The sequence below is a fragment of the Entamoeba invadens genome, assembly GCF_000330505.1.
Source record: "Entamoeba invadens IP1 unplaced genomic scaffold scaff_1105074725293, whole genome shotgun sequence".
NCBI classification, from domain to species: domain Eukaryota; phylum Evosea; order Mastigamoebida; family Endamoebidae; genus Entamoeba; species Entamoeba invadens.
In genome coordinates this window covers 180,469-197,052 of record NW_004191722.1, presented here as the reverse complement: position 1 = coordinate 197,052, position 16,584 = coordinate 180,469, and the positions used below count along the sequence as shown (strand labels likewise).

The window sequence follows — 16,584 nt, the reverse complement described above, 5'->3', positions numbered from 1 at the left end:
TAATAAATATACTATAATTAAATCTATATATATTTTAATGGATTGTCTATTTTCTATTTTTGTTCATCTCAATTTACTAATATATTATTGTAAAATAAATCAAACTATTACCGTATTGAAAAAAAAATTTGGAAGTAAAAAATTGAACTTTTTTATTTTGATTTTTCAAACTTGTGAGAAATCACAATTCGAGTCAAAAGTCTTCAATGACAATTAAAAAACTTTAATTGTTTTAAAACAAAGATAAATAAATTAATAAGAATCGAATGGTATGAAATGAAGAAAAATAAACTTTACTTTTCTCAACAAAAAATGCCAAATAGAAAAGAAGATGGTAAAAAGAAAACTGGTGAACTAAATAATAATGAGTCGGCGGCTGTTTGTCGGGAATTTGTCGTACCAGACGCGGAACTTTGAACTGAAAGAGTATTTCCAGCGCTATGGGCGTGTTGTTGATGTAGTTGTTATGGAGAGTGTAGTTGGTCGGAGTAAAGGGTTTGGGTATGTTGAATTTGAAACTGTTGAGTGTGCGAATCGCGCGTTGGGAGATGCGAACCGGAGTACGTTTATGGGGCGGCACATTCGAGTTGACTTAGCTACGGAACGACGTGAGAAGGAGGGAAGGAGAGATGGAGAAAGGCCAAGGAGTCGGAGTAGAAGTCGGGAAAGTCGGAGGAGTGAGTTGCTTGATGAGCGGAAGCCAGAGAGAGGGGGGAGGTTTGGTTTTTACAGTTCTAATGGGATTAGTTCGAGATATGATGACTTTGATGATTGTAACTTCGAACCACTTGACCGAGATCGAAATAGACGGAACGAGGTTGAGAAAGAGAGTGTCGATGGCAGAATGAGAGAACAGTTAAGCTATCAAAATCGAGAACGAGATGGGGAGAGGTTTGAAGAAAAAAGTCATGGGAGGGATAGCTACGGAAAAAGCGAGAAGAGGGGGGACACACATTATAACATGTTTGAGGGTGTGAAATACGAGAGGGCTGATGAACGTCTACGTGAGTATCGAGACTTTCCTCGGGATGATATAAAAAATGGATGTGAGAGGTATGACCGCCGAGAATATTCAGACATGACCAAGATGGGGTTAAGTAAGAAGTGAGGGGTACGTTGTGGTTGTTCACTCATTTTTAATTCACTTTTTCTGTTTCGGCGTTCAAAACCAAAATTCATAGAACGAAATTTGTTTTGAATTTTTTGGGGAAAAATGGCAAAAAGAACAGGAAAATCCAGAGAAAATGAACAACAACGCAACTACCATATGGCGTATTATCCCAACCGTACCACCCCCATATTTATTCACAGATGAAGTCGAAATGAATGAATTTGTTACAGACAAAATTGTTATTGATCTCGAGCACCAAGGAAGTAAGAAAGCGCTCTTCAAAGCACCTCAAAGTGGCCAATGTACGTTCCAAAACATTTCTTGTATGCCCGAATACTCATACACAACCCCATTAGAAATCAGAGCTCGTGATTATGCAATGAATCGAAACGAACGTCCTTTTTGACTCATCCATTAATTTGTTTGTTATCAAATCCTTTTTGTTCCTTTCATCGTTTTTATCAAATGTGTCCATTCTGGTAATATAAATAGTAAAATACTATATTAAATAGTTGACATGGGAAACAAACTATACTTATAATAAACTTAATTAATATGAATAGTAACCTGCAAATTGAAGAAAGAAACCAGGGTTATCCCAGACGATGTCTGCTGCAAAGCAACAACCAACTGTGACACAAGGATCAGTCCTTATTTGTGATGGTTTACCAACAGGAGTCGGGGCGAATGTAGTTCCGAAGTTGACGCTGTTCTTTCGCAAAATGGTCTTATTAAAGAACGGTGCCGAGCTTTCAGATCACCCCTCGAACGTAGAGATCTATATAGACAAAGCCACAAACAAGACCACAGGAGTAGGGTTTGTTGATTTCAAAGATGATGCTGCCGCTATGCGATTCAAGTCGCGATACATCGAGTTGAAATTTGATAATAACAATACACTCAAGTTTTATACTAAAAAGGAGATCGACGCGATTTTAAAGGAAAGCGACGAGTATACTCCAATGATCTTTAACCCAATCGAAGTGAACGACTTTAAGGGGTGGCTTAAAGACGAGAAATATATCAACGGGAACGAGTGTTTCGCCTTATTCGAGTATGGGAAGAGTATAACCCTAGGATGGGAAAACCCTACTATTCCGACTGAGCCAACACTGACAGAAGAACAGCCGTTTGGCTCGACTAATGTTGCGTTCTCCCCTGCAGGGACTTTCTTGTATGCAGTGACGGATAAAGGACTCATCGTACAACAACCCGATAACAAGAAGAAATTCCAATTTCCTCATCCCGGGATGACACATGTCACCATTTCCCCTTATGACACTTTCATTGCGACGTACTCGCCTTATGCGAAAGACGGGAAACATGTGATAGTATGGGATAGACGATTTATTAAAGGTGTGAAATATTTTGATATCAAACCGACGACTGCGAAGAGCGTTACAGAAAAGATCATAAAAGAAAAAGTGTTGAGTCCCATTGGGAAAGATCTTGTCCAATTTTCACACGATGAAAAGTACTTAGCGAGGATCTCTGAGGTCGACCCATGCTCAGTTGAAATCTATACAACACCAGTCCTTCAGTTACTTGGGAACAAGTTGGTCACTTTTGAAACTGAAATTGACCAACTTTCGTGGAGTCCAAAGCAGAACATATTAGTGGCTTACCACGACGCGGCACAGAAAAACAATTCAAAAACATTTTTCTACTTTTACAACGTCGAGACTGGCGAAGTGATATATAAACACATTGTCTTCTCCTTGAGAGACGCACAATTCATGTGGCATCCATCTGGTAAGAAATTGGTGGTTCGCTGTTTGAAACCCACAAAGACCACATTTGTCGTCTTTTCATTGGACAAGGAGATCACTGTCGCTTCTGTCGATCTCAATGCAAGTCCTTTGGCCTTTGCACTCAACCCAACTCGCTTCCAAATGTCTGCTTTGGTCTATCACAAGAACAAAAAGGGACAAGACAATCAATTCCCGTCATATTATTGCTACGACATCACTACTAAGGAAATCAAGATTGTTATGCAAACAAAGGAAATCGAAGCCAAAGGACTTTCATATTCGCCAAATGGCCAATTCCTCATTATCTCCGGTATCGGAACACCAGAACCTTTCTTGTATTTCTATAACACAGATAAGATGGTCTATTTAAAGAAAGTCCCAATTGAGAATATGAACTATTTGGCTTGGGACCCAATCGGATTATACGTCGCGGCTGTTCGATCCGCGGTCTATTCTCCTCATGCCAAAAATGGGTTCTTGCTCTACGACTGTTATGGCGTTTTGAAATATGAAAGCTTTAAAAAGGACTTCGGAGGGCTTTTGTGGCGCCCACAACCAAAGAACTTGATCAAAGACGATCTTGAGGTCGACGTCGACAAAACTTTCGTGGACTGCATTAACAAGATGAAAGAAGAAGACGAGAAGCTTAAGGAGAAGATCGAATTGGAGAAAAAGGAGAAGAAGGATCTTCTTATCAAGAGATACCGTGAAATAGTGAGGAAAAACACCGACCTTGCAAAAGCAGAGAAGCAGCGCGCTTATGACTCGTTGATGAAAATAGTCGTCGAGGAGAAGCCAAAAGAAGAGAATGAAAAGTCTGAAGAGAAGAAACAGTAATTCACGTTTTTTATTATCTTTAGTTAATAATAGTATTATTTATAGTATTATTTCTATATTACTCTTGTTAATAATAGTATAGTTCGATAACTTAGTCTTATTTAAATTTAATAAGACTAAGTTATTTTTTATTGTAAAATAGTTTGCCTTCAATAGTTTAAGCAAATAATTTTGAAACTAATAATAATAATCATTATAATTTACTTAAAGAAACTATTTGAATTTAAATTATATTTTTATTGTATTTAAACTATAATGAATTGTAGTATTCTTACTATAACATGTTTAGTTCTAATATAGTATAATAGAACCAGATTATTAGTTTGTAACAATCTATTATAAAGTACTTTTTGGAAGATAGTCTTCACTGTTTTCTTTATCGATTTGAGACTCAAGATCTTGATCAGTTGCTTCAAGAGTCGATGTAACAGAGACTTGACTGTCTTCCGTCTTTTTACCCCGAAGTTTTGATTTTCTGAAAGGTAGAGAGTGTGGGTGTGACTCTAATGACATCTTTGTACGCTCTTTGCCTTGTTGGAAATTGACTTGAGCCGGATGGAACACACGAGTAGTACGGCCTGTGTTTATTTCAAAAGGGAAATCGACGGGTTGTTCGCTTGGGAGGATCAATCGAAAGCTTGATCTGTCGATCACCTGGAAAGGGGCCAACGAATCGATATTAATCTCTTTAGTGACTTTTCCTTTGAAAGCGATGTTCCCATTCTTGCGAGTCACAAGAATCTTGTTTTTACATTTTTCTGCTTGAACGGGGAAAGTCGAAGAAAACAGGTCTGATGGTCTAAACGTGAATTGTAATTTGCCTGACTCGCCACGGATATATTTTTGAACGGCTTCAGTCCCACCAAAGCACTTACACATCGAATTCACTTGTTCGTCTAAAGGTGCTGACGGGTCCTTAGAAAATCCTGGGAAGTTAATCAACACAAATTCCTTTTGTTCCATTTCCATTGAAAACGACGTTTAGTACTTTTTGAGTTATTGAAAGGAACTTAAAAAAGAACATATAAAAGGTTGATTAAATTTGGGGTAGGACACAACGCGCTTTAAGGGAAAAACATTTTCATTGAATTCGCATGCACTGTTGTTGTGAGCGTGAACAGATCTATACCCATGATTTTCGCCATAATCGTGGCGATTTCAAATATGAGACATGGCTCATTCCGTCGTGCGACAACCCTAGTTGGGTCGTATTTCTCTTCCTTCACGCCGTAATCCTTGTTCTTCAGAAATTTGGTCCCAGCAGAGTTTCTTTTGAGGGAACAGTACGGGCAGTCGGTTTCTATATGTAATCGATCGAGTGGGATAGTTCGCATCACTTGTAACTGGTCTTCCGTTTGCAACGAAAGGCCGGTGACTCCGACGTCCCATCCCAATTTCAGTATTTCCACAATTGTCTCCGCGTCACCGTCATAGCAGTGGACAACACCTTTACAATTCACAAATCCTATTTCTTCACAGATTGTCTTGAAATCCTCCCAGGCACTCCTACAATGAAAGAAGAATGGTAGGTGTGGGTATTTCTCATGTAATATTTTATGTTTCCGCAGTCCAGCAAATTGAGTAGCTTTATCCGAAAAATGAAGTCTGTCATAGTCCAACCCTAATTCGCCAATAGCACAAATCTTCTCCATATTCTTCTCACAAATGTCCATCATTTCCTCAAAGTATCCCACAGTCTTTAATTCGTTTGTTCGTGTCGGATGAACGCCAACTGTTGTTGAGAGTTTTATATGAGTCGTCGGTTGATACTTCTCAATTAACTGAATCGCTTCTTTCAAGTCTCTTAGACACCCAGATGTTATTATGATATGACTCAACCCATGTTTCTCAGCTCTCTTAAGAACAATATCCAAATCAGCTTGGTGCAATGTTCTACCATGATAAACACCTTGATAATTACTATCAGTCAAATTTGCACCAATATCAATGAATTGTTGTGCCATGTTAATATGGAATAGCAGTCTTAGACTGTCGGCTTATATTCATAGACTTTGAGTTTTGTCTCTTGAATCAAATTCTATTTAAAATATTTAAGTGTTTTTAAAATGGTTTGTTTTATAGCATAATTACTAGAAAACAATCTTCAATATAATGTACCAAGAAAACCATTTCACACAAGAATCTTCAAACAATAAAAAAATGGATACAAATCGGGACCAATTCAAAGCACTCATCGAACAAGGCCGTATTGAAGAAGCACAGTATATACTTCAGAAGCGCCAAGACTTTATAGACCAATACAAACAGAATTCTTCAAGAAGTGAGACTGTCCCGTTTGTGTTTATAGTTTGCAATATTAAAATAATTAATTTAAACAAATATGCTTAACAGAAAGACAAAGCCCAATCCCAAATCGTACCGAAGACAGGTGTATGAGTGCCTTCACCAAGGTCTATTGACTTTTTCATTCATTTTTTTAGTAGTAAAATTATAGTAAATTCGTTATAAAATACACAAGTTGTAAGTTATTAAAAAGAATTAGAAACAAACCACTTAAATATACTAAAAAGAGAAAATTATAAAGTAATAGAAAAGAATTATAAATGAATAGTAAAAACCCCAAAGAGTCAGTAATATTGGAATCACTTAGACTTCTTGAAAGCAATAGCTCTAGCGACGGCGTCAATGTTTCTGTTAATCTTGTTAACTCTGAAGGCGTCGAAATCAGTCATTTTGGATCTTAAGTTGAATCTCTCAATAGCCTTTCCTTGAGCTGTTTTAGCGAATCTTTTGACGATGTGATCCTGTTCGAAACGTAAGCAAAGCTTGTTGTGGAGCATTCCTCTTGTGACATTAGCGACGACAAAGGAGGTCAAGTCGACCTGCTTCAAGTTGATGACTTGTCTAGTCACGCCTGTGATTGCCTGTGGACCGTCGATAAGTACTCTGCTGTGGTCAAGAATCTCTACAATGACGGCTAATTTGTTGACAAAAGGACCAGCCTTAATCAAAACGACACGACCAACTTCCACAAATCGAGTGAACACCATTGTCAATTTCTTGTTCTTTAGGGTTCCTTTTCCAGTTCATTAGCTTTATCTTCTTCCTTTACTCTATTTGCATATTTATTACTATTTGGTATTATAATATTAACTATTCTGGTGGTATTAGTTATCTATGCCATTTTGTAATTGCCCTTTTTTATTTATATTAATTAATAATTATAATATTTAATGTATAATTTATTCTGTTATAAAATATTATTAATATATTTTGTAATATTGGTTTAATTAAATTATTAATATCTATAATAATTTAAAAATGATACAAAATGTCTTTTTTTATTAAAATTATTAATTAATTTAAATTATTAATAAATGGTAATTTTAATTTAAAAATTTACTTTTTTATAATTTATAACAAATCAAAATTTTTGTCTTTTATTTGTTTTTTGTGTGCAAAAATAGAATTACTTGTCTTATTAACCTTTTCATTATTATGAATTGAATAAATAATTATAATTTTTTGTGAAGTACTGTTTTTAAAAACTGAATATTTTTTGTAGAGATGTTTTTTAGTCAAATGGTAATTTGTATTATATTTGTTATTATTATTTTATTATTAAAAATGAATAAAATGAATAAAAAGCAGTTCAAAAAAGAAAAAAAACTTTATTTATTTTGTGCTATAACTTTTGGATTATTAATTATTTTCAAACAATTTTTTTATAAATCAAAATTAAATTGGAAAAATTGGTTTTCCGATTTTTAATTAATTTTAGTTTATTAATTATCAAAAATAACAATACAATTTTATTGTTATGATTTAAGAAACAAATTGGATTATTTTTGATTTAAATACTCAAAATTCTTACTTAAGATTTGAAAATAAATATTAAACTTTTAACTATATTTATAAATATATTAATTATAAAGAAAAATGTTATAATAAAAAATATGTTTGATAATGCCAAAAATATTTTTTTATTGTAATCAATTGTTTTGTTCATTGTTAATTTTATAAACAACTTATTTTATGATATGACAAAAAAAACTAACGATACTATTATAAAATATTAAAAATATAATAAAATATAATTTTGTTTTTATTAAACAAAAATCATAATGTATTTTTCGTCTCACTTTTTCATTTTTTAATAATTTTGTCGACAGGAAGGTATTGACAAAAATCTTTTTACTTTGAATAAATGAGAAATGCAATATTAATTTTGTGAATATTTACTTACTATTTCAATTTAAAGAGAACCATAAGAACAACTATAATAAAATAATAAACAAAAAAAATATATATATAAATATATTTTAATAATATAATAAAAATTAATTATACTTATAATTTAAAATAACAAGTGAAAGACAATTTTTTCGATAAAGTTCATTTCAATAATAATTATTCATTCCTTTCAAATCCGTTTTTAAAACAATTGCTTTACGACACAAATTTGTTGAAAGGAAAAAAAATACCATCACCAATTGTATTGATAATGCCACTTTATAAAAACTAATCATTATTATTGAATTTCTTAACTGAAATTACGGGTATTTTTAATAGTTTCTTAATATTAACAATTCTAAATACAAAACAAAAAGATTTGGTTACCATTTTTTCCACAAATTTAATTCGATTTTACAAAATGAAAATCTTATGAATTAAAAAACTCGAAAGGCAGACTTGTAATGTCGCAGAATGACAACCAGATCAATATTCCTCTCGAGGAATATGTCCAATACAAAGTTAACGAAAACGAAATTTCTGTTCTTCGAGAGCAAAATGAGCGCTTGCGGACAGACAACAACACCGTCACATCAACAACAACTTCCTTCAAAAACTCAACCTCTTCCATTTTCCTTGACATTCAGAACGTCTCTAAAGACATTTTAAAGTACAAAACCGAGATCGACGCATACAAATTACAACTGAAGAATCAACAAGAGGCTTGTGCACTGGCAATTACTGAGAAGGACGAAAAGCCCAAAAAGACACGCATCACCAAGACAAAGAAAAAAACAAAAGAGAAGAAGGACGAAGAGAAAAAGCCCAAGCGAAAATACACAAGGAGGAAACCACTCAAATCAAAGGAGGCGAAGGACTTAAAGGAGAAAAAAGAGGAGAAAACCGACTCAAAGTAACCCTCCTTACATTTTAATTGTTGTCTGTATGTATTTCCGTTTTGGTTTATTTACAGTACTACTTTTTTATTAACAAAAAATTATAAATAAATAATACAACAATTTCGGTTTGAACGAAGTAAACTATATGTAATGGTTGATGCTACTATAATTTGTAATATTGGAGAATGGGTTTTTAAATTAATAGGACATTTATTGATGCCTCATTGGTAAATGAGAATTAAGAGAAAAGAGTCATCAGAGGTGGGTTTTTGTTTATGAATTGACGAATTTGTTGGTGAGTCATGATAATCAATAAGTTTATATATTCTTAAACAATAATGATCAAATAATAGTCAAAGTCATCCCAAAATTAAAAAAACGATTGGTAAATATTATGTTAATAGTCATTATTTTAATCCAAATAATATTATTAAAATAATTGTTATTTTAAATAATCTTGTTTTTAATTGTTATTAAAGAAAACAAACAAACATCCAAATGTTGTTTTATTCATAAGACAAATATAGTATAATTTAATCAATTCATGTTATTTTTTGAAAATATTTGTTTTTTATTGTTGTTATTTTCATAAAGTGTCAAAATAATCAAGTTGGTGATTTAAAATAAATTAGTTATGATTATTTTACAAGTAATAATTCAATTCAAATTTTATGATAGGTAAAGTTATTATTTCATTATTTGAAATAATGTCACATATTTTAGTTAGTAGACTTCAATTCACTTAAAAAGTGATAAAAAGTATGAATTTTCTTTTGCAAAAAATAATGAACAGTGTTAATTGTTAACACCGTTCATAGTGTTAACAATTGAATAGAAGTTTACCATTGTTAATAAAATGGGTTTATAAATTACAATTCAATGTTGTACGATTTGTTTTATTGTTAAATTATTTCTTTACTCATTTTGGAACATATTATAATTTGAATCATTATTTATTCAATTAATTCAAAATTAAAAAAGTAAAAAATAAATATGGCTTATATTTATACTATTACTTATACTTTCACTTTTAATTATGTTTAAACCAAAACAACTCATCAACTTTCAACCATTACTCACTGACTTTATTCATTTTGAGTAAAAACTATTATATATTATATTTCATTATTATTAAAGTTAATTTAAAAAAATATCCCTAACTGATTTGTAATCCAATTAAAAATATTACTTTTAATTTGAGTTTGTTTTTTATATTTATTATTCTCATATTTAATTATTTTATATACACAAAAAATCACTATAACAGTTAGGTTCAACTGTTAAAACAAACACAACGTATTGTAATTATTTCTTTTTACGAGAAAAAGTGGACTTAGTAAATATAATAAAGATTTATTTTACAATATTATAATGTGACTATTTTTAACCTTTTAATTGTACCTAAAAAATCCAAAAAATATTTTTTCTTTAACATGATAAATTTACACATGTTATTAAAAAAATCAAAAATCATTTCTAACTTGGACTTTATAATGAGTTTTCAAAAACTTTCAAACAAATTTCAAGTTAAGGGTTACAATTAATTATCCCGTTTTATATATAAAAAATAATCATAATATGAACAACAAAAAAACAATTATTATTTTTTTCGACAATTTAGCCCATACTAAAAAACTAATAATAATATTCTTCTTTAGTTTTATGAAATCGTATAATTCTAACCCGATTATGCGGTGATAAATGGACTATACTATTTAATTAATTTTCACAATGAAGTAATAATCCCAAAATAATCAAATTTTTACACCTATTTTTAAAGTTCGGTATCATTAGAAATACCACAAAATAGATTTACAGTTACGGGAATTGAGCAACACTAATTGTGACTAAAAAACAAAACAAATGTTATTTAATACCAAAATTGGAAGAAAATGATTTTTTACTGGGTTGAACAACTCAATTATTTCGTTCTATTTCTTACAAATTACGGGCTTTTCGTCCAATTATACCGAACTCTACTGAATTCATTTCATGACACTAATGACTTTCTCTTCACTTTTTTTCGGCAATAATACCCCAAGGTCTCTTCTTTTTTGTTTAATTTTGGAATTTTGTACCACGTAAACCTCCCATTTTTCAGACTTAAAAGTTGGTCTTATTTCTTGTATAGAACATGAGAAACCAAAATGCGATTTGAATACAAAAAGTGGAAAAATGAGTGTATTAGTTGTATTACTTTCAGTCAAAGAAATGGATGAGGAAAGACGGAATGATTAAAAGAATATAAACCTAGACTAACTTTATAACCAAACAATTTTTTGTTGATGGAAACTCAACTCGTCGACTTCATCACACTGAACGTCGGTGTTACTTATAAAATAGTGAAACAACAAACTATCGATTTGGGCGTGTCTGGTTCTGTCGAGCTCCTCTCTATCATTCGAAACGACAAATTAGTCAAACAATTTACTCTCTATATCATCGAAACTGAAAAACTCAATTTTGAAGTCGACGTCGACACGGTCGAAACAGCTTTAAATCTGGGTAAAAACAATGACTTGTTTTTACTCAGAATATCCAAAGTGAGTCAATTCAAAACAACAAACAACGCTGGACTTTTTGTGTTGTGTTGTGACTCCATAACAAGCGAAGAGTGTCTTGGTCTGAAAATCACAACAGATGTGGCGAAATACTTCTACGCAGATTTGTACCATATCATCGACTCTATAAAGAACAATAAAGTGTATCTATCAGTCAAAACTATCACGTTCAAACAAGACGCTGTACTCACGACCCTTCAGAATAAATGCGAACAGAACGTCTCTCCGATTCCACATTTACTCCTTTCCCCATTGTCGTTGATCCTTCCAGTCGTAAACAAACAATTTAACACAGAAAGTAATTTGAAGGGCATTTTAGACGTCGCAACTTTGATTGAAGAGAACATTGAAATAACTAACACATCTGATTTGTCGTTCTTGGCAGATTCTAAGGGCTTCTTGTCGATGCTTTCAAAGTCCACTGAAGTCACACAACAGACATTTTCCTTTCTCAATAGCTGTCAGAAGTTCCAAGACCTTCCTCGAGGCAATTTGGACGACTACAAAGCAAAGCGATTTATCTCACATGGATCATTTGGCCTTGTTTTTGAAGTTGAAAAGGATGGAAAGTGCTTTGCAATGAAACAGTCGTGTCGCGCCGATTTAATTCAACGTGAAGCCCGAGCTATGCGATTATTCGACCATCCCAATTTGTTGTCTTTGTTCGATTATATAGAGTCTTCCGAGTCCTTTGCAGCGCGTCTTGGGATCAAGACTAATCGAGCAAGGAAGTATTATTATATAGTGATGGAGTGTTGTCAGTGTTCTTTGATGGAGTATATCCAATCAAAGAACCTCAGCAAGACTGAGATCTCGTCATTACTCCGACAAATCAATGAAGGGTTACGATATCTTCTGAATGAAAAGAAAATGGTACACCGAGATATTAAGCTCGAAAATATATTATTGAAGCGTGAAGACACAACAAAAAGACTTGAAGTGAAAATAGCGGACTATGGCTTTTGTCGTGTCTTCAATAAAAGTCCAGAACATGGTGTTATTGGAACACCAATATACTTGTGTCCAGAGATCGCGTGCTTCTCATGCCCTACAGTTAAAAGCGACTTGTATTCTGTTGGCGTGATGATTTATAAAATGGTCACTGGTGTCTTCCCTAAGATGAATTTTTCTACCACGTCTGGTGTGTCTTTACAGGAACCAGAAGCTACAAATACTCATTTTCCTTACTTCAAGGAATTGGTTGAAAAATTGATCACTAATGAGAATGAAAGAATATCGTGGGAGTCGTACTTTTCGCATCCGTTTTTTATATCTTGTTAATAGACGTTTTAATATTTATTATAGTTGTTTTACTATAATTATATAGTAAATGGGATACTAGAAATGATTGTAAGTTTCTTATTGTTTTTTTAAAAACTAATTTATGGATTTATTATAATATATTTAATTAAATGTTTTTATCAAGAAAAAAACGGTATTTCAGTGGAACGTGTCGAGTTGATTGGATCCTCCGTGAGGTCACTCATGTACGACGACCCCGAATCAATTGACATATTTGACATCGATGTTGCCTCAAGTTAAAAACGCGCAATTCGACAACGTCCTCCAGGCCGAGGAAGACACACTACTACTCATCTCAAAAAAAAACAAAAAGGCGCTCTCTCCTAACGTTTGCTATTTTTACGACACGTTTTTAACTCCAAATCTTTTAAAAATTTTTTGAAGTACTTATCCAGTTGGATTCAAACATTTCCAATTCAAAAAGGGTAATCCGCAACAACGTAATAACACAAAGGATATTCCTTCGTTTTTTGTTAATAAAGCACTCGTGACAGAACCAGTCCCTTGGGCACTTGTTAGTGTCGGGTCGTTGGGGTGTATGGTGGATATTAAGGTATCAACACACCTACCCATCTCGGACTTCTCCGTGAACTCCCTCAACTTAGATCTTACGGAAATCATTCAAAATGGGGTTAACTACGAAACTATTATTCCAATCACTTCACACGAGTGTGACATTCAACAAGTGAACGAGTTTATAGACAAACCAGATGGCTATTTCAGCTGGGAAATCAGAAAATTTGTCCATCACCATTTCTGTAAGAACGGGTATGACTTTGAGCAAATATTTCGATTTCTGGACGTGTTGAATGACACACTGGAAACCAATCAACAATACGGACTTTTCGATAAAAAGATTGATGAAAACTACATTTTCTACAAACAAATCAAAAACACGTTGGCTGTTCAATCGAGGATAAGAGGCGGTGGGTACCATAGCTTTGACGCAAAGCGAAGTCACAAGAAGTGATTTCTTTGTTTTTGTATTATGAAATATTATCCATTATTTCATGATACATTGAATTTTTATGGATTTTTACTTTTGTTTGGTATGTTATGGATCGGTACTAATTATCAAAGGAAAATACTATAAATCAAATAACACAAACAAGTCATTTTAATGCTTTCCACAACAACAAGAACAGTGTGTGCATGAACATGAACATCCACTCTGTGGGTTGTGTGTGCAATTAACTACCTTTGAGACTCCACAAGTACATTTGGCAACCAATCGACACCCATTTGAACAATCTGTTGTGATGACCATACGATCTGATGTGACAGTTGTCTCATACTTCCCATCTACTTTCTTTCCTTCGACACGTCCACTTGCTCCACATTTGCACTTCATTTCACAGAGGCATGTCTCTTGACTTCTTGAGCATGTTGCGGTGATATCTTGACTATTACAGTTCAGGTTACACTCAGTAGTATTCATTCTCTGTTTTCTTGTTTGCTGAGAGCACTTTTATACAACAAAAAGTCCACTCTAAGTCCACTTTCTTCTGATTGGCTGTTTTTTGGTTTACCACGTAAGCAGTCTATTCATGCAAATTACAAATATAATTTATTTTATTATTCAATTAAAGTTATATTTTTGAAGTGTTTTTGACCAGATGCTTTAATCGAAAATTTTGTTTTGAAAAACAAAATTAATTTAACTTTTTTAATTTTAATTTTAAAATTTTTGATGTTCATTTTAAAATTTGGCAATAAATAACAAAAAAATAAAAAAATAATAAATATGTTTTTACAGAAAAAGAACATTATTAAGTTCCCAAAAATTCAAAAACATGATTGTTCTTGAAAAAGTGTATCTTGCCAATGTTTTGTTGTATTTTACAAGTTCCGCGGATGTTGTGACTTTTAGTTGCATTAGCAAAAAGTGCCAAGACGTTTTGGGGTTTATTCGAATCACACCATCTTTCATTCACAACTCAGATGAATTGGCAACTGCAGCCAAAAACTTTTTCATGCAGTTTAAATTGTTCCCCAACCTGGAGACAGTTGTGTGCAACAGGTATTATTTCACTGGGTTTATCAAAGAACAGGTTGTAAGTGTTGTAATGAAAAATATGAATCTTTATGACATGCCAAAGGAGCTTCAAACGAGAGTCACATCATCAACATTTTCAATCAGCTGTTCAACCGTCGACTTTTCTCAGTTCCCAGAGTTAAAAAGAATTTGCTTAGATATATACAGCCTTCCACACTTTGCTGACTACTTCACCGAAAAGGATAGGCACTTTGATTTCCTCAGGATTAAGGTGCACAATAACAACATTGACAGTGACACTATCAAAGAAATCGCATATCTCAATGTTGAAAAAATCGTTTTCGATATCACTGATTGCCCAGACGTTTCTAAGTTTTTATCAAAGCAAAACCTTCCCCAAAACGTTTTTATTTTTTCAGAAAACTACAACAATCGTCTAGTCGGTAATGTTCTTGTTAAAAATACACCACTGACTGTTATAAGTGGTGTTTTATCACCGCAGATGCTTTCAGATTATTTCTGTGCCTCTCTCAGTTTCAGGAACCGTGTTGACGAATCGTGGGATTTTCGGGACATGACCCAACTCGAAGACTTGTCTTTTACAGAACAACCGACGACTATATTTCCTTCGACCCTCACTTCCCTTCACGCTGATTATTTTGACGATTCGATGAAACTCCCTTGTCTTCAATCTCTTTCGGTCAAGCAAGTAACTGGATATCTTCCCATGACTTTAACGAAACTCTGTGTTTCAGACAAAAACTGTGTTTTTCCCGAGGGTAGTATGTTTTCTTTTCTCCAAAATCTCGGTTCATTCGAAGTTTCATTCCGTCCGTCTCAATCTCAGACACTCGATGACATGTTGACATCTTTAACTTCACTCTCGTTGTTTCCCTCAAATTCTCAAAACAATCTTAATGAATTCTTCAAAAAAGTTTCTAATCTCAAAAAGCTGGAATGCTCTTTTGAAAATCTTCCACTGTCTCTTCCATCACTCGAGTGTCTCAAAATCGTTACACTCAACTCAATTTATCAAGAGCCAATCTCCTTATCTCTCTTTTCCAATCTCACTGAACTCAATATAAACGCAACTGGAAATTGCCCCAAAATCGACTTTCCCGAAAGTGTCACTTTTCTCTCAATCTGCCAACGAAGCGCTGCAGATCTTTCTCAACTCAAAAACCTCAAAATTCTTGTCGTTTACTGTTACTCGTGTACAGTATTTTTGCCCCCTCATATCGAAATGCTTGTTTTGAATTCGGCAATGATCACTTGTACATCAGAATGCACTGTTGATTACTTATTTAACTCTGCATACTTCCCGCCGTTCAACCAGCCAAGTGTGAAAGTTTTCCACACATCTACTCTTTTTTGTTAGTAAATAAGTTAATACTTTACTATTATTATTATATTATATTTATAATATTGAAATGATATTATTTCTTATAAATTTAACTATAGAACAACCAACAGGTTCAAGACTCAAAGTCAGTTTGAAGCATAACAAATTGTGTGGAGTATTTGGGCGACTATATACTGAGAAAAATCAAATGGTACAACTCGAGGCGTTCTATTTTGCAAATGTTCTTTTGTACATACGTGGGATGAGCACATTCCAAAAGTTGCTTTTAGTCTCTCGAAATATTCGAACATCGTTTGATATGTTAAGAATCAACCCACAAAACTTTTCAAGTGGGATCGGCTTCATGAAAAGGATATTTCCAAAGCTCAACACGCTGAAAGAGATTCCATCTGTTTGTAAGAAGTATGTTGAAAGTGGAGAGACACAAATAACATATTTTGACCTGTCACAAAGTGTGTGTGATCTTTCAAACAAAGTATTTGAAGAGCAGAAATTCTGTGACTCCGTTGTTTCTCTCAGAATCAATAACTATGATATCGACAAAGTCGGGAAATTTTTTAATTTGAGAAA

The 16,584-nt window shown here is 33.2% G+C and overlaps 11 protein-coding genes across 11 annotated transcripts; 7 read left to right on the top strand and 4 right to left on the bottom strand.

Annotated features, from left to right (window-relative positions):
* Positions 1–364: 364 nt before the first annotated feature.
* Positions 365–1,108, top strand: EIN_065690 (FUS-interacting serine-arginine-rich protein, putative; the record flags this gene model as incomplete). Its single annotated transcript, XM_004183592.1, has 1 exon — positions 365–1,108. One exon carries the CDS (start codon positions 365–367, stop codon positions 1,106–1,108), a length of 744 nt encoding a protein of 247 aa, XP_004183640.1.
* Positions 1,109–1,716: 608 nt separating this feature from the next.
* Positions 1,717–3,699, top strand: EIN_065680 (eukaryotic translation initiation factor 3 subunit, putative; the record flags this gene model as incomplete). Its single annotated transcript, XM_004183591.1, has 1 exon — positions 1,717–3,699. One exon carries the CDS (start codon positions 1,717–1,719, stop codon positions 3,697–3,699), a length of 1,983 nt encoding a protein of 660 aa, XP_004183639.1.
* Positions 3,700–4,035: 336 nt separating this feature from the next.
* Positions 4,036–4,668, bottom strand: EIN_065670 (hypothetical protein; the record flags this gene model as incomplete). The annotated part of the gene is made up of 1 exon (XM_004183590.1): positions 4,036–4,668. One exon carries the CDS (start codon positions 4,666–4,668, stop codon positions 4,036–4,038), a length of 633 nt encoding a protein of 210 aa, XP_004183638.1.
* A 95-nt stretch (positions 4,669–4,763) lies between these two features.
* Positions 4,764–5,663, bottom strand: EIN_065660 (hypothetical protein; the record flags this gene model as incomplete). The annotated part of the gene is made up of 1 exon (XM_004183589.1): positions 4,764–5,663. The coding sequence occupies one exon, from the start codon at positions 5,661–5,663 to the stop codon at positions 4,764–4,766; it is 900 nt and encodes a 299-aa protein (XP_004183637.1).
* A 639-nt stretch (positions 5,664–6,302) lies between these two features.
* EIN_065650 (60S ribosomal protein L14, putative) lies at positions 6,303–6,710 on the bottom strand (the record flags this gene model as incomplete). The annotated part of the gene is made up of 1 exon (XM_004183588.1): positions 6,303–6,710. The coding sequence occupies one exon, from the start codon at positions 6,708–6,710 to the stop codon at positions 6,303–6,305; it is 408 nt and encodes a 135-aa protein (XP_004183636.1).
* Positions 6,711–8,357: 1,647 nt separating this feature from the next.
* EIN_065640 (hypothetical protein) lies at positions 8,358–8,810 on the top strand (the record flags this gene model as incomplete). The annotated part of the gene is made up of 1 exon (XM_004183587.1): positions 8,358–8,810. One exon carries the CDS (start codon positions 8,358–8,360, stop codon positions 8,808–8,810), a length of 453 nt encoding a protein of 150 aa, XP_004183635.1.
* Positions 8,811–11,077: 2,267 nt separating this feature from the next.
* Positions 11,078–12,634, top strand: EIN_065630 (DNA damage response protein kinase DUN1, putative; the record flags this gene model as incomplete). The annotated part of the gene is made up of 1 exon (XM_004183586.1): positions 11,078–12,634. The coding sequence occupies one exon, from the start codon at positions 11,078–11,080 to the stop codon at positions 12,632–12,634; it is 1,557 nt and encodes a 518-aa protein (XP_004183634.1).
* A 244-nt stretch (positions 12,635–12,878) lies between these two features.
* Positions 12,879–13,625, top strand: EIN_065620 (hypothetical protein; the record flags this gene model as incomplete). The annotated part of the gene is made up of 2 exons (XM_004183585.1): positions 12,879–12,983; positions 13,110–13,625. 2 exons carry the CDS (start codon positions 12,879–12,881, stop codon positions 13,623–13,625), a joined length of 621 nt encoding a protein of 206 aa, XP_004183633.1.
* Positions 13,626–13,772: 147 nt separating this feature from the next.
* On the bottom strand, positions 13,773–14,093 carry EIN_065610 (hypothetical protein; the record flags this gene model as incomplete). Its single annotated transcript, XM_004183584.1, has 1 exon — positions 13,773–14,093. One exon carries the CDS (start codon positions 14,091–14,093, stop codon positions 13,773–13,775), a length of 321 nt encoding a protein of 106 aa, XP_004183632.1.
* A 355-nt stretch (positions 14,094–14,448) lies between these two features.
* On the top strand, positions 14,449–16,029 carry EIN_065600 (hypothetical protein; the record flags this gene model as incomplete). Its single annotated transcript, XM_004183583.1, has 1 exon — positions 14,449–16,029. One exon carries the CDS (start codon positions 14,449–14,451, stop codon positions 16,027–16,029), a length of 1,581 nt encoding a protein of 526 aa, XP_004183631.1.
* A 172-nt stretch (positions 16,030–16,201) lies between these two features.
* Positions 16,202–16,584, top strand: EIN_065590 (hypothetical protein; the record flags this gene model as incomplete). The annotated part of the gene is made up of 1 exon (XM_004183582.1): positions 16,202–16,584. A coding segment is annotated over one exon (383 nt), but the record flags the coding sequence as incomplete, so codon positions are not given.